This window comes from Colletotrichum godetiae, assembly GCF_030913485.1.
Source record: "Colletotrichum godetiae strain CBS 193.32 chromosome Unknown BDP55scaffold_24, whole genome shotgun sequence".
Lineage (NCBI taxonomy): Eukaryota > Fungi > Ascomycota > Sordariomycetes > Glomerellales > Glomerellaceae > Colletotrichum > Colletotrichum godetiae.
Window position 1 is genome coordinate 445,835 of NW_026851272.1, and position 18,822 is coordinate 464,656.

The 18,822-nt window shown below is 53.1% G+C and overlaps 6 protein-coding genes across 6 annotated transcripts; 5 read left to right on the plus strand and 1 right to left on the minus strand.

Moving 5' to 3' along the window:
* Positions 1-3,232: 3,232 nt before the first annotated feature.
* On the plus strand, positions 3,233-3,913 carry BDP55DRAFT_632854 (uncharacterized protein; the record flags this gene model as incomplete). Its single annotated transcript, XM_060572476.1, has 1 exon — positions 3,233-3,913. One exon carries the CDS (start codon positions 3,233-3,235, stop codon positions 3,911-3,913), a length of 681 nt encoding a protein of 226 aa, XP_060428793.1.
* A 4,089-nt stretch (positions 3,914-8,002) lies between these two features.
* Positions 8,003-9,322, plus strand: BDP55DRAFT_172943 (uncharacterized protein). Its single transcript, XM_060565762.1, has 2 exons — positions 8,003-8,114; positions 8,214-9,322. The coding sequence occupies exons 1-2, from the start codon at positions 8,106-8,108 to the stop codon at positions 9,141-9,143; spliced, it is 939 nt and encodes a 312-aa protein (XP_060428794.1). The 5' UTR covers positions 8,003-8,105; the 3' UTR covers positions 9,144-9,322.
* Positions 9,323-10,408: 1,086 nt separating this feature from the next.
* On the plus strand, positions 10,409-11,835 carry BDP55DRAFT_769151 (uncharacterized protein). Its single transcript, XM_060581049.1, has 2 exons — positions 10,409-10,603; positions 10,813-11,835. Exons 1-2 carry the CDS (start codon positions 10,536-10,538, stop codon positions 11,693-11,695), a joined length of 951 nt encoding a protein of 316 aa, XP_060428795.1. The 5' UTR covers positions 10,409-10,535; the 3' UTR covers positions 11,696-11,835.
* A 1-nt stretch (position 11,836) lies between these two features.
* BDP55DRAFT_666316 (calcineurin-like phosphoesterase) lies at positions 11,837-13,891 on the minus strand. Its single transcript, XM_060575098.1, has 4 exons — positions 13,522-13,891; positions 13,336-13,459; positions 13,187-13,277; positions 11,837-13,119 (listed from the first exon to the last, which is right to left on the minus strand). Exons 1-4 carry the CDS (start codon positions 13,536-13,538, stop codon positions 12,107-12,109), a joined length of 1,245 nt encoding a protein of 414 aa, XP_060428796.1. The 5' UTR covers positions 13,539-13,891; the 3' UTR covers positions 11,837-12,106.
* A 169-nt stretch (positions 13,892-14,060) lies between these two features.
* Positions 14,061-15,065, plus strand: BDP55DRAFT_666319 (uncharacterized protein). The gene has a single exon (XM_060575099.1). The coding sequence runs from the start codon at positions 14,339-14,341 to the stop codon at positions 14,708-14,710; it is 372 nt and encodes a 123-aa protein (XP_060428797.1). The 5' UTR covers positions 14,061-14,338; the 3' UTR covers positions 14,711-15,065.
* A 1,831-nt stretch (positions 15,066-16,896) lies between these two features.
* BDP55DRAFT_173020 (uncharacterized protein) lies at positions 16,897-18,505 on the plus strand. The gene is made up of 2 exons (XM_060565764.1): positions 16,897-17,016; positions 17,209-18,505. The coding sequence occupies exon 2, from the start codon at positions 17,245-17,247 to the stop codon at positions 18,112-18,114; it is 870 nt and encodes a 289-aa protein (XP_060428798.1). The 5' UTR covers positions 16,897-17,016; positions 17,209-17,244; the 3' UTR covers positions 18,115-18,505.
* Positions 18,506-18,822: the final 317 nt, after the last annotated feature.

The window sequence follows — 18,822 nt, forward strand, 5'->3', positions numbered from 1 at the left end:
GACGCTTTTCTTTATTTTTGATTGTCCTTCTTTCTCATTTTGTCTCTATTTTGGTCCATTGCTCATCGCCTCAAAGACAACGGAACAGGCGAAAATCGTGTTACTCTCGACAGCTAGTCGTTAGATTTTCTGAAGGACATTGATGAGCAAATAGGGAATTAATGATTCACTTAGCCGGCCTTTATTTCTTTATTCTGTCCATACGTTCCAGAAACATTTGAGAGGCCGACTTGATCGATTCACATCACAACATCTCAATCCTTGTACAAGAAAGGCTAGCTTACCTGAACCAAGTCTTGCTTGAGATACGCTCGATTACAAGATACGAATGAAGAATGGAGAAAATGATACACTATTCCGTATCATTTGTGGCACATCTCGCTTACGGTCAAGGGCATGGAGAGGCAGGCGATCTAGGTCGACTCCCACATACCCATCCTCTGTGCCAAAATCCGAGATGCCTGCCTGAAATGCATTCCAGCACCTTTCGACTTGACAATTAATGCTAGCTTGGTTTTTATGTGTATTTTATAGACCGATCGACTACCCTTTTGTGAATTTTGACGTGGCGTAATACGGACACTTCTGGGGACACTCGTCTTGAGGATTGGAGAGGGGCGGGTTCCAGGGATCCTCGATCCGTCTCATCTACCCGCCAGAGTATGCCGAAGCAGAGACTGGCAAGTGGTTTCGAGTTTCATTACGCCTAAAACATATGACCATCTTTTGACATGTATGGAAAGAGACTCTGAATACTTATCCGCACCACAATGGATAAGAAGACAGCGGTAGATACAACATCCGTGGCATGACCTAGCTTCGCCACCCCTTGGTTCCAGGTTGTTGAGCGTGGAAGCAAGAAATCCCCCTCCCAACTTTCAAGCACACATTCCAATTTTATACACAGAATGACCAGTATAAATCAAAGGTTCATAGTAGACCTTTAGTCCATCTATTCCTACTTTAGCCTGCGCAAGTCCAACTAGAGAAGCTACGCAGCTTATAGGAAACACTCACAATATTGCTCACATATCACTATTATCCCACTCCTCAATCTTGCTTGAAGTGAAGAATAGCTGAGCTCCTAGGACTGGTTATACCCAGGCTCCCCAAAAAAGGGGGTCCGCTGTGAGACTTCGACCCCTAAACACCAGCGGCACTCCCGCCTGCCTGCCAGCCGCTCTTTGCTGGATCGCAGCTGCACAGCTCTTGCAACCTCACGGCCCGTTTGAGTAACAGCTTCGCCATTCAATGCATCAGGCTCCACGAATACCGCCTCTACATGAACCTTGTACAAGCAAAGAAAAGGTGATAGGGGCACTCAAAAGCACTCTCGCCAATCTTGGTCGGTCAGGGGCGCAAGACGGGCAGGCCTCAGCACAACATCGCGAAGTTGTGCAACTTCGCTAGTGCAGTGGGAGAAAGTCTAGGAGGAGAGAGAGAGGGGAGGAGGGGGGGGGGGGGGGGGGGCACGGGGGGGGCCCATTGCTTCGGCACAAGCATATGGCTTAATTCTGATCCTTTCATTCTCATGATGAGCTGACAGGAACATCATCTCTCGTGCAAAGCTGCAGCTTGTGCCTGCCTAGCATGAAGGGCTGTGGCTTGGGCAGCGGTCTGCCCGCTTTCCCCCCCCTTTCCCAAGGTAAAGGTCTAGACGTCGTTGGGCTTGGTATTAACGTCTCCTAGACTCCGGTCAGGGTCTCAGAGGTACGTCTGGGTAGGGCAGTGATGTCTGAACGCCCGTAAGTGTAAAGGCGGGGGAGGACGCGGCCGTTGCCAGTTCTAGGTACTTAGATGGGGAGACTTTCTAGGCCTCGAAAAAGGCCTTGGTTATCGCATGCTATCTCCTCAGATCATAATGGCGTTTACTATCGAGATCTAGAATAGTACAGAAAGAGGGGAAGAGAAAGAGTCCAGACTCTCCTGGAAGTATGCTGACCGTAGCTCAATGCCTGATCCGATTCTTACGAATGCTTCAAGTCCACCATGAAATCCATGACCAACGTCTTGCGCCTTTCGTGGATGTGCAGGACGCTAATCACTTTCTTAGTCACGAGGCTCCTCCTCGAGAAGCGAGGGAGGATTCTGGGGTGCACAATTTCAAGGTTACCCCGGCGGCCAGACCATGCAGTTGAATGAAAGAGCTCGATTATCGTCAGCCCTTTGCAGGACCACACTGGCTGCTTTCCCTGATAAGGTACTACAGCGCACCTCTCTTAGGTCTGATATACCTACTCGGGTGCGCAAACAAGGTCTACAGTCTAGAGGCTTCGGAATAATAATTCAGCAGTGAGCGTGTTACCTTGGATAAGGTACGGGAGCTCATGGTCACGACCATCGGCAGTGATTTTGAGGGAGACTCCGCGGAGCCCAAGGTGGCAAACGTAAGATACCACCAATCAGCCCTCGAAACTCTCATTCATCACAATGGTTGGCCTGGACCATTGAAGGACCAATTTCGAGCCCTCCTGAAGTCAAGTGGCGAGGCGAAAGCAAGCCCCAGTGAAATTCATAGCACATTCTTCCGATGCTGTTCGGAGCTCGGGCTCTCCACCGTCCGCAGCGTCTTTCAAATGAGGCTGTCCTGTGGGTTTGTATTGGTAACGACCTGTTTCATGACTTGGTAAAATTGCCACAGCTCAAAGAAGGGCAATATCTCTAGTAGACCCAATTGCTGGCGGGTGTTTACTCCCAACCTCACGGTAAAACAAGTCATATTGCTTCCTGTGACCTTTTGGGGGCGTGTCGTCAGTCACCAGGGGATTAGCTGTTCATTTTTCTGGCATAGAAGCCCTGTCCTGGATAACGGGGAGTGAGCGCTCACTGAACCTGCTCGTCTTCAGGTAAGCACGGATGAGGTGTGGCCCCTTGCTTCTAGTATTTAACCAGTGCTTATTCTTGTCCTACCTTTATGTTCCTTCAGTAATATTGTTCTGTGAGACAGAGTTGTGCGCGTTCTTGTGGCATTGTCTTCCTTGTTTGTATGATTAGGAACAACGAGTTTCGACAGAGGTGTGGATATGTTCTAACAATACCACCGTTTATGCTCGGGGGTTGATAATTGAAAGGAGTCGCCGGACCTCGGGGACTTGTTGCGAGATCAAGTGCCAAAAAAAAATCAAAAAAAAAAAGCCTTCCGTCCCAGCCGTCAACGCGTCAGATACTGGATTAAAAGTCTCGTTTGGTAAGGCACGCATCGAAGTACGGAAAGGAATTACCACAGCACACGATGGTCAGCATTCCTGGGTTCGCGATTGTTCGGCGCCGATATCTCACAACAAGGCCCAGTAGGAAACGTGAGAACGATGAGGGTTCTTGGCTAAAGGGTACGTTCCTTCTCATTGTTAGCAGTTGGTTGAGGCCGCAGGAGCCCGAAGTTCGTGATGTGGGGAGATGCTTGTTACCCAGCCCAAAGATCACTTTCCTCATTGACAAGCCGGGAGATCTTGTTTGCCAAATTTGTCACCATAGTCAGTTAGCGCTCCGCAATGAGGCAGAGGCAAGAGGCCTATACGTGGAGCTCTGGGATAGTGTTCCCGCGATGTTGCCCTGCGGGCACGTAGCGGGCACAGTGTTTGGAGACCTGGCTCCGGATTACGAGAGCTGCCCCTTTTGTCGACAAGAGCTCGTCCATAGTAAGTGCGGGCATCAAGTACAACCCCGACATCTTTTCAGCCAGAACGTAGCCTTTACGCCGAACTCGATACCACATGGAGGTAGCATACCGGAATTATGTTACGCATACTACAAGGCTGCTCTCTGGGTTTCAGCTGACGTCCGGTACCGAGCTTGTAAGCGCCGGTTCGAACAAGCAAGAAGCAGGCACCTTGCGTCTGAAAGCCAGGCAGACGCTAATATCCTACTGCACATGAAAGTCGATTTTGAGAAGGTGATGGTAGAGGAGTTCTAGGAGAAATATTACAAGCTGGCTGACCCGTCGGTAGAGGCGACTCGAAGTCTTGAGGGAAGGGAAGAATGCGCCGATTAGAGAAGCGACAACTGGAAAGAGTTCTGGTGGGCTGCGGACCAACGGAGGAGCTCCGATAGCCGTCCACGGTCCAGTGGCTGTTGGGCGAAACATGCGGTGAAAAGGGTCTCGGATGGCGCGCTGCTGCCGAGCCGTATTCTCTCCAGATTTTCTTTTCTTAGATCACATGTCGTTGCATGCTAGGCATCCAGAACAGGTCGCAGCCGGTCTGGTTGTCGCTTACCCCAGGCCACGCTGTCAATGGCGAGCTTTGATACACGTATCTTCTAAAACCTGCTCGTGCTCGCTGTCGGCCAGAGATGATGAGTATGTATAAGTAAGGTAGGCGCCCATATGGAGTTATCGGTTCCGATGCTGACAGGTTGCGAAGTCTTTCGGGATCGATGGGGGGCCGGGGTGACGATCCGGAGGTGTGTTTCAACAGTCGTCTTCGTCAGGACCATGGATGTGGCATCCATCATAGCGATCACGCGTTGGCGACATAGGCGGAGAGGAATAAAGGCAGCAAAAGCAGGGCTACTGCATGAGCTTCGCAGCAACGGAACGCATCCGCGAGGCCGTCAGAGTGCCAAGACGTTGCGGGTGCACAGACACCACAGATCCAGGGCAGGTCTTATCCGACGTGTACCAGGGCCCGCTGACCGAGGGTCCAGTCCTCGGAGCGAGGTAACGGCGGGGCGGAGAGGGAGGAGGAGGGCGAGACCATGGGCGAGAGGCTAGGGCCTAAGTCTAGAGGTAGCCGTAGGAAACGAGGATTGGGGGCGGAAAATAAACCCGGCATCCTGAATTCTGTATCCGAATTTAGTCAATGTGAAAAAGGAATCTTCAGAATTCACTAGCCACAATTACGGAGTATGTTGTAATCTGTATGCCTGGCGCGCCACAGGTTACGGCCGTTGACGATTCGAAAGAGTGGAAATGACGTCTCTTTACGTAGCCGAGTATGTCCGTTTGTCGTCAAAACGATGATGAAGATGGAGAAAGACTGGGTAATGCATAGGTGTCCGTAGAGCCCTTGCTGCGTTGTTGGGTTCGGCTCAGACCCATTCGAGGGTGCGCGGGAGAAGAAAAGAATGAGAGAGGGTCGTGATGTGATGTGAGCGATGTGATGGGCTGGTGGAGTCTGGATGGCCGGAAGTTGGTACGATTCTGGAAATAAGAAGTGGGCCCGGACGTAGCTTCGGACACTTTACTCCTCGGTTGGACGATCCTTAGCGCCGACGTCGCCCCTCTCCTCCCCGGTTGAGGAACCTGGAAGCATCAGGAAGCAAGCCTCATGGTCCTCGCACCCGTGGCACTAAGCTTGCAAACGTGCAAGCAAAACCTAAGCAGGCGCATTTTGATGCCCCGGAGAGCCCCCATTATTTCTCAGAAATGTGACTCTGTGAGTGATCGCAAGGGCCCTGGAAGGTGGGCATGTAAGTAGGGCGTGGGGTGGGGTATCTGGCGACCTAGGTATCTTGTCGTCGAATACACGGTACAGAGTACCTAAGTACGGATAGATAATAAGGTAAGGTAGGGTAGTAGGCAAGCCCGTAGGTAAGTAGGGATAAACTGTATGAATACGGCTACTTCGTATAGATGCCTTACCTTGGGGCTTAGGTACCTTGTCTTCCGCCTTTACGGACTGCATGGGGGAGGGTATCTTTACCTGCCATTACCTTACCTAACCTAGTGCCTAGCCTCGACCTCAAGCCGCCTGCTGTTGTTGGTACATCACATCTCGACTTTCTCGAGGTCGGTTGCTGGACCCTAGTACCCAGCTGAAGCTGTGGCGTGAGCGCCTCTGTCTCACCGTGTGCTCTATCCGCTTTCGCGACTAACCCGAACTGGATCGCTCCATCTAGACCTGCAGAAGACACCACGTTGGACCGGATGGATGGGGCGAGACTAAGGTAAGCAAGCACCTCATGGCAAGTATTGCCTGCCGGCTTCAACTCCGCTGAGCAACTTCCAACGAATCACGTCTAACACAAGAAGAGGGCCCTGAGATACCGGAGGCCGCTTGTGGCAAGGCCTTGGCGCCTTTCTATCACCATCATCCTCTCAACATTGTCCGAGATGTCCAACACCCTTGGTGACGGGCCTCAAAGTTCAGACTATTACACTACTCTGTCAGTGACAGGTAGCATTTCTGCCCGCGCTAGATCCTGCCCGCCTTCGTTGGTCAAGCCAAAAACCCACCTCAGTTACGAAGGCGCTATTCTTGTCGTCATTTGCGGCCATCACCGTTGCATCGTGACACCAACCGACAAGCCTTGAATCCTCCAGTCGATCAGGCACAGCAAAGATCCATGATTACTGATGTCTGGGCGCAAAGAGGCATCTGTATCGCAACGCCATTCGTTGCCTCATTCCCACCTATCATCTCCTCGTCAATCGCCACCAATCTACCGACTACCTGCAATCCATAGAACAAGGACAGGCTCAATCAGCTTCTGGGTCCGCGTCTCTCGTGGTGTACGTATGCCTAACATTACAGGAAAATGAAACCTATGCAAACCATCTGCTAGTTGACTTTGCTCCCCGTCAAACAGTCGCCATCTCCTTGAGATCTCCAATACTTGGCACATTGCCCAATGACAGTCCCGATACGACACTCAGCTTTATCTTAGGCTCTTGAGTACCCACCCGAACGGATGTCTTGCAGCAGCAAGAAGATATCTTCGAACGGTTCCGTCAACGGAAGGCGAACCGTCACTTGAACCCAAGAACCGGGAAAACAGGGTGTTCAGGATATCACGGTAAACGATCTGTGGCTTGCTGCCAATGATACGCCAGTATTCTTCCCCATTCAAGCTTGTCCTCTCAAGCGGCTGTTGAACATCTCGCATCTGTCGTCCCCCGTTGAGAGTCAGACATCCCGCCCTGTCCTCTCAGATTTCGCCCCCGGACCCGGAACACATGGGGGCGAAGGACGCTCCAGCCCGACTAGGAAAAGCAAACATGACATCCAGGGCCATTGCTGCCCTCGGCTGCGGCAGCTACGATCATCCCAGACCTGTATCCGTACCGTTGCACTGGGACCAGCATCAACCAAAAGTTCCAACTCCTAACGCCGTGCTTCAAGTGACGATCCCAGTCTATCTTGGAGCTCTTTTCTTCGACGCACCGCGACAGCCGAAGAACAAGGCGCGCATGCTTTTACGGAGTCATCGTGCACGGCTCAGGGGCGATATCACTGGCCGAGAGCACGTAGGAATTGAGTCCATATTACCAAGACCCTCTGTTCTGATGACTTTCTAGCGTCTGAACCCCCAATTTTCCGTCGAGCCTGTCGGTCAGGGTCCACCGACAGACGCGTACTTTTGGGGTCATGGGTGGTTTTTCGCATGAGGAGCTCGCTTACTCCGGCTATGTCTCTCCCTCGCACGCCCCGGTAGTCTTGAGCCGCAAGAGCTCAGCTAACACCAGAGAGCAATTGTCCAAGCTTCTATGGCTAATCAAACCCACAGATGGGATGTGTTAATCTTAGGCAGCTCAGATTCTTCGTGGCCGGAACAATACTCAACCCTGGATTCGACATTTCCGTCGATTGGCTGCCCAGAGACAAGCAAGATCTCACGACAGTGAAGTATCGGAGTTCCCGTTTGGTCAGCTGCGTTGCTTCCTCATTATGCCTAGTGGCTTGGGGTCCGGTCTGGCCTCTTCCTGGACGATACCCCTACCACCTCAGCAGGAGACCTCGCAATCCTTGCTCTTCCCCTCTGTCGGACCAGTCTCGGCCAGGGCAAGCCATCCTCCACTCGTCTTTCAAATATTTTCAGGCTGTCTGTGATTTGCCGGCCCGTTGCGCTTTCTTTTACTGCAGCAACATGCCAGGCCTAGAAGCCCTCGGTGCGGCCTCGCCTGCTGATGCTCTTGTTCACATCCCCTCAAGTCTTCCCGATGAAACAAGCGTCAGCTAAGGCTCTAAAACCCCACAGTCTCTTGCATATGATAGATGCCCAACCTCCTAAGTCATCTAGTTGACCTTCAGTTGTATGCTCCTCGAAGAGAAATCTCAATTCTTGTTCCTCCATCCACGATCAACATCATTCCCTCAGAAGGCACAGTTCCCCATATTTCGAAAGTGCGTCGTCGTCGTCGTCGTCAACAACCCGCACAATAGCCAATGGAAGCGGTTAGTGACCTTTTGGTTCCAAAAGAGCTCGACGTGGAGCTTCACATGGGCAACATTCTTCCCCCGCGGATGGACAACTTACCAACCCTTTCAACGTAGGAAAAGGAGAGGAACCGCATCCGGGATAATCAGCGCCGTTCGAGGGCTCGAAAGAAAGAGTACGTTCAAGAAATTGAGCAACGTCTTCGGCAATGCCAACTTCAAGGTGTCGAGGCTTCTGCTGAAGTACAGCAGGCAGCACGCCGAGTTGCGGATGAGAACCACAAGCTTCGGCAACTCCTTCAACATGTGGGCTATGGCGACGAAGTCGTTGAACAGTACATTCAAACCGGCAAACTAGGCTCTCCAAGTCATCGCAGCCTGCATACTCCAAACACAAGCGGCAACTTGGTCCCCGACAAATCGACAGAAACGTTGGAGGGCCTTTTAGTTCCACGGCGGCCACCATGTCTCGATATTCAGATGCCAATTCTGCCAACGAGCAGACATACCAGCCCAGACCGAACTCTTTCATATGGTCCTACGCCAGACTCGCCGGTCGAGGAGTATGGTTCTCCATCGGAATCTGTCCATCAAATCCATGCCTCGGCGGTTGTTTCACCGACAGACTTTGGTTCTCAACAGGTCTACGCTCGCGCCGGCGACATGAAAAACCGAGATTACGCAGGTCATCATCACCGCCCACTAACGGTCGAGTGGGCAAATACCCACCAAAATCAGTCTACCCATGGTATTTCATCAAATATTCAGGGATTCGGGGCGAATCAGACGCTCGATTATCATCCGCCATTCCCGGGCATCAATCCTTCAGCAGGCATGCTACCCCCAACATGCGGCGGACCGCCCTCCGTGCCGTACACCGCGTACCAGACTTTTCACCCTCAGCAGCCGACGTTCATCGCAGCTGCTACTAGTCATATCGGACACGTCTCCGTCGTCGAAGCGGATCCTGCTATGGAAGATCGCAAACCGCAGTACAGAGGACACCCAGATGACCATTCTTGGCAATACAATACCCGACACAATTGATGCGGATTCGAGCGTTGTTCTTTGAGGAACTTGACGCAGTTTTAGAACCTTCTAAACAAGACTTTCTACCGCGTAGACGAAGCCAAGACCAATAATGGAGAGCGGATGTGCTGAAGTCAGCCAAGGAGTCTAAGCCCCGTTGGAAATCCGATGGAACAATCAGTCAAACAATTTGGCTGTAACCCTATTCTGGAGCTCTATTGTTGCATAGAGATCTCGAACAGCAGTGCCCTGACACTCATTCCTTGGCGTTGTACGTGGAATTTGCCGACATACACAATCAAGCACAGACGAGGCTGGTCAAAGGAAACCAATCTCATTGTTCCCTACCCATGTCAACGAGACTAATGGGAAGGACATGATGCACAAAGGCAACGAAGGTTCGTGGGAACATGGCCTTTGGCAAGTGCTGGAAACGTTGCGTTCTCTAGGGACTCAGACCAAGAGTCTTTACCTCTGCCGCGACGTTCTTTTTGTGAAGCATGCGCATGGAGCGACTGTATTGGGGGCATGCCGGCGACCCGTTGAGCCATCTTTTCGCCAGCCGGACAGGACCAAAGCTCCCATGAAAGAGCTCACCGGGCACAACATGGAGGAGTTGATAAGAACTATCTTTAATAAAACTAATGCCCACGGTTACCACTGATTGCATCTCTTGTTCTCCCTTTTTCTCACGTCAATTTTGTGTCTACTCGAAGAAACTTCACCTACACCCTGCCCCTTTTTGCATTCTCACCAAAAATAATAGATTCTACAAAACTTCGATGTCGAATTACAATGAAGAGAGGATGACCACGGTGGCGATACTGGCAATATCACAGCGAATCGAGTTTGAGAGATGTCTTGCGGAGATGAAAGCCCGCAAAGGGGGTCACAGCTCCAACACTTTGTACGTTCTGCGACGCCTGGTCGGCGATGCTGAAGACGCCCGCGGGATTCTGTCGAGTCTTCGGGGAGAGATTACCAGGGACGCATATGATGCCATACATCATATGCTAGAAAATCAGATCCTATTAATCAAAACGCAGATTCATGAGGCTGCGACAGAGGCGGGGAAATCGTTCCTGCAGACGCCAATGTCGAATTCACCGCCGCGGCAATCGAAGAACCAGAAGCAGCAGCAACAGCAGGATGCAGACACCCTTCAAAAACCTTCGTCTCCTTTACCAAGACCCCCCAGGCCCCAAAAAATAAAACTGCCATTACCGTGTCCGCCTTCCCGATCTAGACGGCTTTCTGATGCTACGCCGATGAATAGTGCGACGAGCCAGTCCAGACCCCCCGAAAAGCAAAGGTCTCCTGCCCGTGAGATCAAGGGGTTCCCTCCTCGAGCCACTAGAGGACGGCGTCAACCTAAGAAGTCCTCAACCTCCCGCCTTCAAGCGAAAGACCATGGCCCAACGGGGCCAACGGGGGAGAATAAAGAGGGCGGCGGCGGCCGTCGCCGTCATCAGGCCAGTGTAAGTTCTCCACCCCAGGGAAGATTCAAGCTGTGGCCCACCGCAAGCAACAAAAACTTGCGTCCAGCGTTTGAACCTCTTTTTTTGAGAGAAAGGCGAGAACCCCTGAGAACCCAGAAGCCGGGGGATGTGAGCGGTGCGATACACCTCCGCAAACAGCTTGACGAGCAAGAAGAAAGAATCGAGGCGGCTAACGTGGAAAAGCGTAGTAGTGATGTTGGTGGTGAGGCAGAGAGTGAGTACGAGGGCGAGGCGAAGGCGGAGGGGGAGGATGAAAGTCAGTCGGGGGGCGAAGGGGAAGAGGGAGAGAAACGCAGCAGGAAGAGGTCTGCGGAGCATGACTTGTCCCCGCCGACTCCTAAGAAATCTCGCTCTGAGCTTCGAGGCGGGCAGAATGGTGGTAGCCCAGGGCGTGTCAAGAGGTTCATAAACTCACTTAACCCCTTTCGAAGCAGACGAACTAAGACCCAGGAAAGCAGAGACGCCGAACCCACCGCTGCACCGAGCAAACCAGACTCACCGGAGCCGGCGGTAGAGTGCTACATCTTCGAGGACGCACTCAACCCGAGAGACTCGTTTGACGACGGAGAGGAGGATCAGATGGCCCTGCGCTACCGCGACACCATCGCAGAACTCATCCAACTAGTCGAAGATGCGCCGCACGCCATCACGTCCAAGGATCCCCTCGTACGAGACTTCCAGAGGAAGAAGCTCGAAGAAGTAAAGGCTGTCCTGGGCAAGATCCCGAACATTGCCATCGCGAGAAGGAGAATCGACAAAGAGCTCATGGAGATCCGGGATGAAAAGCAGGCGATTCTGACGGGGCGTACTAATCTCGATCGGGCGAGCAGGACGGCGTATGTGAAGAAGCTCAGACGGGATGAGGGGGCTTTGATGAATATCCGGCAGAGGTCAAATAGGCTCAACGAAAAGATTTTTGTGTTTGGTGCAGAGGGCGCGGCGATTATCACCGATTGGATCATGGAGACGAAGAAGCGCGTGGGTTTGGAGTTGGAGTTTGGGGCGAGGGCGCACATGGTGCCGGAGTTTCTCGGGGATCAGAAAGACGGTAAGGAGATCTTTAGCGTGTGAGAAATAGACCAGTTGCGGCTGTCAAGGTGCCGAGAAGAGGAGGGGTTTAGGGTAGGTATACTAGAGACACTGTTTGCTGCCTTAAGGAGTGTAGCCGGGACGGATATCACAGAGATAGATGGTTGGCCTGTTGTATGAATATCATGAGAGAATGCATTGCTCGCGCCGAGTCCTCTTAACTCCATTTGATTATCCATCAACCCTTATACATACACGATCAGGGGGGGAACGCGTAAGATTTGCCCAAAACCGCTGATCGTTCCGTTGTGTCTTTTTTCGCTATTTTCAGATTTAAATGTTTGTGCCGTTTTGAATCAAAACAATAAAAAACGCTTTTGGTATCGTCATTATACCGGGAATATCTCTCGCCTCCCACTGGGAAGTCCATGAACCGAAACTACCTACCTTTCTTTACAAAAAGTAGTCCGCCACCGGCTTCTTCGCAGGCATGCCCCTAGAATCCTGCGGCGCGGCCTGGAACACACGGTACCTCCTCGCAGGGCCGGGAAGCAGCACCTGGTCGTCGGTGCCCCGGATATTGCCGTCGCTGCGTCCCCTGTCACCGTTGCTACGCGCAAACACGCCCGTGCCCGAATCGTCCTCCGCCAGCTCGAGGATGGCCGCCACGTTGCCGCAGCGGTAGCAGTAGTTCGGCGCCGACCACACCGTCACGATGCTGGCGTCGAACATCTCCTTGAAGCCTTCCATGACCAGCTGATGGGCACGCGCAATGAGCGAGAGGTCGTTCTTGTGGTTGAAGTCGCGGACGATATCAGCGCCGAAGAGGAAGCCTGCACCGCGCGGCGAGAGACCCCAGCCGTCGATCTCGTCTGGATCGGACCAGAGGAGGTCGCACATGGCTCCCTCATGGGGAACTTCTTGCTTTCTATCCAACAGCCGGATCTTATCGACGCTATCTATCAGTGGGGATAGACCACCGTGAACGCAGAGGATTGCTCCGGCGGGGTTGCCCAGTGACCCTGAAGAGCTTCCTGATGCGCCACTACCTGGCGGGCCTGTCTTGTCGCCGCCGGACGAGGGCGCGCCGTTGGGGCTGTTTGTAGGTTGCCTCTGTGGCCGTCTCTGTCGGGGGAAGCGGCTCATTGTTGAGCCGTTTTGGTCGCAGACCTCAATCTCAACATCTTCAGTCATGCCTTCCGGTCCCGGGGTGGAGGGGAATGTGTGTGATGCGCCGAGGACGATGGCGCCGAGAGCGAGGTAGTCAAACACGTCGCAGCAGTACCGCCAGACGTTGGCGGAGCCGTATTTCCTCAGGCATTCATCGTAGAAACCGTATACGGTGGTGATTTGGCGGGATTCGTGGTTGCCCCTGATAAGGGTCATGCGGTCGGGGTAGCGGACTTTGAGGCAGAGAAGAAGGAGGAAGGACTCGAGGGAGTAGAAGCCGCGGTCGACGAAGTCACCTGTACGAAACAAGCAATCAGCATACATGAAGATGCGGCGGATCAGCAAAAGATCATGGCGGCATACCCATGAAGAGGTAGTTGGTATCGGGAACATCGCCGCCTACTCGGAACAGCTCCATGAGGTCGTGGAACTGGCCGTGAATATCGCCACATATCTGATCCCATGTCAGCGTCTGCTCACCTTCAAACTTTCGTAGGGAGGCCTTATCGTACCGTGACGGGGGCTGTGACCGTGACAACATTTCCTTCCTCAATGAGCAGCTCGCGCGCCTTGTGGCATAGCTCTCGGACTTGGGCTTCGGGTATCGGTCGGCAGGCGCGCAGTTGCGCAATAGCTCTATGCGATACGTCAGCGTCTCTTGGTCATATAGAACAGGTCGCGATCGCGGGCATGCTCACTTGTCGAGGTCGCTCATTGCGAAATTTGAGGAGGGGTTCCCTAATCTGGGTCGCGGCGCCCGAGGCCGAGGACTCGCAGTATCGAGATGGAGAGGATGGTGGTGGTATTCGTTCTGCTTTATAGCATGTCGCGTGGAGTATTCGATTCCGGGTCGGCGCGATCGACGGCGGTTACCTTACGTCGTCGTAAGAATGCGGATTGAGCACTTGCGTTGGGCGATCAAGGCTTCGAGGATGGGATGGCGTCAGTAAAGTTCAAAGACGTGCATGGTTGCCCTCTGGCGGTCGCCGGTCGCCTGCCAACCCCCAATTCGAACTTCCAATCGCGCCGGGATCTGCAAAGTGGATAGATGGTCAATGCGTCTTTGTGGGTTCTTTTTTGGAGTGCATCCCGGCCCGGGGATATGTTTAGGCTCCATCTTCGGGTCTTTGGTTATTGCGGTGACCGAAGACTGGATCCTCAGGCATGAGGCATGCAGTCGTTGGCCGGCATGTCACGTCGCTCAGGGTGGTCCCACTCCGGGCCGCCGGAATCCAATCAGAAGGCCTGCATATCAATTCGGGTCATTGGGTCATTAAGCTTCACTGCAGGTTTGCGAGAAAATCAGTCGTTAGCCATTGTCGTCACGCGTCTAAAGCCTTCGTCAAGGAACTGCATTCGGACCCGTCAACCCGTCGCGCGAGCATGGTGCTGTCATAGGTGAGTAGATTCGGTCAATTGGGCTTTTTTTGATGGTTTCTCACGTCGCTAACATCCAATGGCAGCAGAAAATCGAAGTCTCCTTTTTCCAAACACCCCAAAAAAAAAACCGCGATCATGCCACCACACCCCCTCCACCCGAGGTCGCGCATGACCTCTTCACTCTTTGCAACCACGGTTGTCGCAAGCTTCTTCGTAGTCGGCATGCCGCATCTGCTGCCATGTCCAGCACCGAGAGTCACATACGCCGACGGAGAGATTGTGGTGGGCGAGGACGGCCGCCGAAGGAGGCGCCGCCGTCGCGAGGCAGCCCCCGAAATCAATGACGGCGTCGTCAGCTTCAATCAGATGAGCGACGAGGAAACGATACGAGCAAGAGAAGAGCGATTGAGGAGGGAGTGCCCAGTACCGAAACCTGGCGGCATCTTGGGCGAGTGGTTAGGATTCCACGGGCCGAGCAAAGCGGAAGATAGCAGAGCGGGAAGGTGACGACGGCAGATGAACATATGTACAACTCAAAGATACCATTTACGATCAACAGTGCGGTCCCGACGGCGTAGAATGTGCGATTTCGATAGACGAAGTACCACGCAGGAGATGGTCAAGGTGATAAGCGTGCAATCACTCAGCAAGCAATTGTTCGGCCGAATCTAGAGGAGATGAGTTGAGGACACCCGCCTACGCCAGTAAAAAAAAAGGAGTTCACCCCTCGGTGCTGAGTTGGGGCTACATCTCTTGATGGTCATGCTGGGATTCGAACTCGGGTACTCGCTAAGCCTGTCGTCGAGTAGGCAGGCTGGTTGGTGTGAATAATTGATTACTGACCATTAACCATTCCGCCGCCTACGCCACAGTTTGACCTGACCCCCGACCTAGAGGGCGCCTGCTGTGCTGGTGACAGGAATGGGATTGAGGAGACCTATATGGGCTTGCTTCTGTGGTGTATTCAGTAGAGCTGGGATGAATAGACATGCACGGGATGATTCACTGGACCTATCTGAGCTGATACGAGAACCAACACCGTGGGCCGCCTCGGGGAGCAGATATTCCTATTGGGAAGGAATGGCACTGAACAGTCCGAATCCTCTCCTGCGCGTTTCGAAGTGCTCGCTCTAGCTCAAGTGAGCAACCCAACATGAGCTTTCCCACCGACACCTCAGTTGTTGCCTCAAGTGGCATGTTTGACGATATATCAAGCTTTCAGTCGACCGTCCTCGGATGCAGGTCGCAACGCTGCAACATCGGCTGCCACATCTTTCGCAGCATTAATTGGCGACAGGAACGGCGGCTACGCTTCCTTGAGCGACGTGGAGACAAATAGAAGGCTTCAGATGCAGATGTGCTTCGAACCCTGTCCTGCCATTCCATGAGCCAAATGACGATTCTTCAACTTCAAATCACGAACTCGATGCGCGACACATCATGTACGATACTCCATGGCCCAGGTGGCTTGTGAGTCTTACGACCACGCATGTAATGATATATCTTTGATACCAATACTTGGGGTCTGTTGGTCGGGGCTTGCCAAGTCTAAATAAGCAGTCATCCTAAAAAACAAGGTTATTTTGGAATAACTGCGCCTGAAACCTAGGTGCAGTTTGCCCTTGCAGAGTTGCGTCCTCTTGATCCCTGTGAGCTTCGAGCAAGAACACGGCTGGAGACGGGACATGCGGGTCGCGTTGATGAGAACAAATGAGTTTTTTGTTTGATATTTTCAATCTTCAAAATCCGAAAGCGGCTGGCTGGGGTGCTTGGAACTTGCAATTCTTCCAAATTGCAAAATTCCTCCGAGTCATCCTCGCTGAAGATTGTCAAGATCGCCGTTCATCTCTCACGTTCCGTTTCTCAGTAGAGTTCTCACACCCCTGAATGTTGGTGTTAAGAAGTGCCGTGAGCTTATTACGTATGATCTTCCGGAAAATATATACACAGAATTCGCCTCGCCTCAACAGTGAAGCAATGCCTGTCTACGTTGCCAGGGCATAAAGCGAAATTTTCCCACGGCTTTCTCGTGTTCCGTTCACGACCGGGCGATCGTGGGGGGATGAGACGTCGGAAGAGACTCAGGCAAGTGATCCGTGCTGCTAGGCAACGCCCCTGCTTCCGGCCCGCAACCTTAACACCCGCTAACAATATCTGACGCAGGAAGCCCCTGATGGACGGCTTGGCGTAGAGAGACGCTGGCCAACTTTTTAGTCATTCTTGTTCCCGCAAACCACACGAACCATGAACACAACGCAAGCCTCACAGCCCTAGGTAAGAATGACAAGGTTGTCTTCTTTAGCTTGTCTGCGGGGCGGAGGTGTACCACATGGGCGGCTTGCGGTCTGATCTCCAAGGCGCCAAGAACGGCTCAGATCAGTCGAAACAGCCGGAGGACGAATCACCAAGAACGCCTGGAGCCTTGGAGGCTTTCAGCATCGTGGTTTAGAGTTAGGGAACTTGGGGTGACGGGTGCCATCTGTTTTCTACCAGGGGCACGACTGAGACCGGCTCCAGCACACCCATCGTATGCCGGTCTTTGCACGGTGGAGACCTCCATGCTGCTTCGCACTTTGGGGGGAGGCAGACGCCACACCAGACTGGCAGACCGTTGGCATTGTTACGCAACCGACAATCCTGGATGGCATTTGTCTCATGAGCCCTGATAGATGCCATCTGATCAGCAGAGGCTCTGGGCTGGGGCCTGGGGGGGAGCGCTTAACCAACATCGGGCCTGGTCCACACGACGACTTATGCTTAATGACATTCCGGGAAGACGTGAAGTTAAATAGACTTCGTTCCCCCGTACCAGAGTATGTTTTGTTCCTCATCCCTTCTCTCAGGACAGTGTCTTTTCTCTACTTCAAACTTTCAATTCTATTCTTCAAGAGCTGTGCTCTATTTCCATTCATTCTCAGCTTCTCTGTCATTCCTTGATACCCAATTGTGAGTTGTCTTCCCTTCGCAGCGAGCGAAAAACGACACATGCTGACAAGAACTTCCAGTTTATACCGTTTTTACTTCACGACAGTCATTCCACAATGAAGTCCTCCATGATCCTTCTCATTGCTACCGGCCTGGTGTCGGGTCTGAGCATCCCCAAGCAGCTGGACACCCGCCAGGCCATCGCCCAGGCCGCAGCAGCACCCGCCGCCGCGCCCGCCGCCGCTGCTCCTGCTCCGGCACCTGCTGCTGAGGCTCCCGCCGCTGCACCGCCTGCCGCTGCTCCCGCTGACGCCGCCGCCGAGGAGGCGAAGAAGAAGGCCGAAGAGGAGGCCGCTAAGAAGGCGGCTGAAGACGCTGCCAAGGCTGGCGAGGGCGCCGCCGCTGCTCCCCCGGCTGAGGCTGCTCCCCCTGCCGCCGCCCCTCCCGCCGAGGGTGCCGACGCTGCCGCCGAGGCCGCCAAGAAGGCACAGGAGGAAGCCGCCAAGAAGGCTGCCGAGGACGCTGCGAAGAAGGCGCAGGAGGATGCTGCCAAGCAGGCCGAGGACAAGCAGAAGGAAGCGGCCAAGGAGGCTGCTAAGCAGGCCGAGAAGGCGATGGGAGACTACCAGAAGGGCAACAACAACGACAATAAGGGCGACAACAACAAGGGTAACAACAACAACAATAACAAGGGCAACAACAACAACAAGAACAACAACAACAACAACAACAACCAGAACGCCCTGCTGCTCCAGAACATCCAGCTTCTCCTCGCCGCCATGAACCTCCAGAACGTCGTCAACGTCCAGGCCCTCGCTCAGCTCCAGGCGCAGCAGCAGCTTGTCATGCTCGCTCAGCTCCAGCAGCTCGCCCAGCTCAACGCTGTCGGCCTCGTCAATCAGGTACAGGTCGTTGCTCTCATGCAGCAAGGTCTCGTCCTCGGCGGCGTCCAGCTCGGTGGCGTCCAGGTTGTCAAGATCCAGTGAACAACCATTTGTATCAGGAATCCAGGGAGGGGGTGTGTGGTATGATTCTACAGGGATGTAACTGCAATGTCGTAATTGAGAGAAAATTTTCACCGGAAAAGGAAGAGCAATCATTCAGTGTTTAGCACCGGGGGCGACCACTGTGTCTGTGTTTGTTTAGATGTCTCATGCGTGCGGAGGTGCAAGGGAACCCGCCGCCGCGTGACCGGTTGGGCATGACGTCCCTAGTGGACGGACTCGTCTGGAAGTTGAGATGACACTGGTAGTACTATCTGATCTCCTCGTTACCGAGGCAGGAAAGGGGGTGGGAATGGGTGGTTCGCATGACATGGGAATGGGTTACGGTGCATTATTCAACGGCTCTGCATATCAGACTAGGATTTGGCAAGTGCTTTAATGTAGTTTTTGAAAAGTCATCAATACTCCACCTGTCAAAACCCTTGAGTTTCACTTTTTACGTTGTGCCTGTCTCAGAACTTTGCTGATGTCGCGAGGGGGTTCGCGTTTGAGGCGGGATATCCCTGTTCAAATGCCAAGTTTCTTGACAGCAGCTTGACTTAAGCTTATTCTCGATGAAGGTTTATTTGACTAATTTGATTGTTGCTTACTCAGTGTAATCCCACAAGACTCATAGTAACATGGCGAGTGTTTCCATTTTAGTTATTTCCATGCCCCTATGCAACTTGGTCAAGCAGCAGATAACCTGTA

What these genes read in the sequence shown, in the direction of transcription:
- BDP55DRAFT_666319 (XM_060575099.1), top strand. Translation starts at nt 14,339, where the DNA reads ATGCCACCACACCCCCTCCACCCGAGGTCGCGCATGACCTCTTCACTC.
- BDP55DRAFT_769151 (XM_060581049.1), top strand. Translation starts at nt 10,536, where the DNA reads ATGGCCCAACGGGGCCAACGGGGGAGAATAAAGAGGGCGGCGGCGGCC. An exon ending in GTCGCCGTCATCAGGCCAGT is followed by an intron (nt 10,604 to 10,812) that starts GTAAGTTCTCCA and finishes GGAAAAGCGTAG; the next exon opens with TAGTGATGTTGGTGGTGAGG.
- BDP55DRAFT_666316 (XM_060575098.1), bottom strand. An exon ending in CGGTCACAGCCCCCGTCACG is followed by an intron (nt 13,278 to 13,335) that starts GTACGATAAGGC and finishes ACATGGGATCAG; the next exon opens with ATATGTGGCGATATTCACGG. An exon ending in TACCAACTACCTCTTCATGG is followed by an intron (nt 13,120 to 13,186) that starts GTATGCCGCCAT and finishes TGTTTCGTACAG; the next exon opens with GTGACTTCGTCGACCGCGGC.
- BDP55DRAFT_173020 (XM_060565764.1), top strand. Translation starts at nt 17,245, where the DNA reads ATGAAGTCCTCCATGATCCTTCTCATTGCTACCGGCCTGGTGTCGGGT.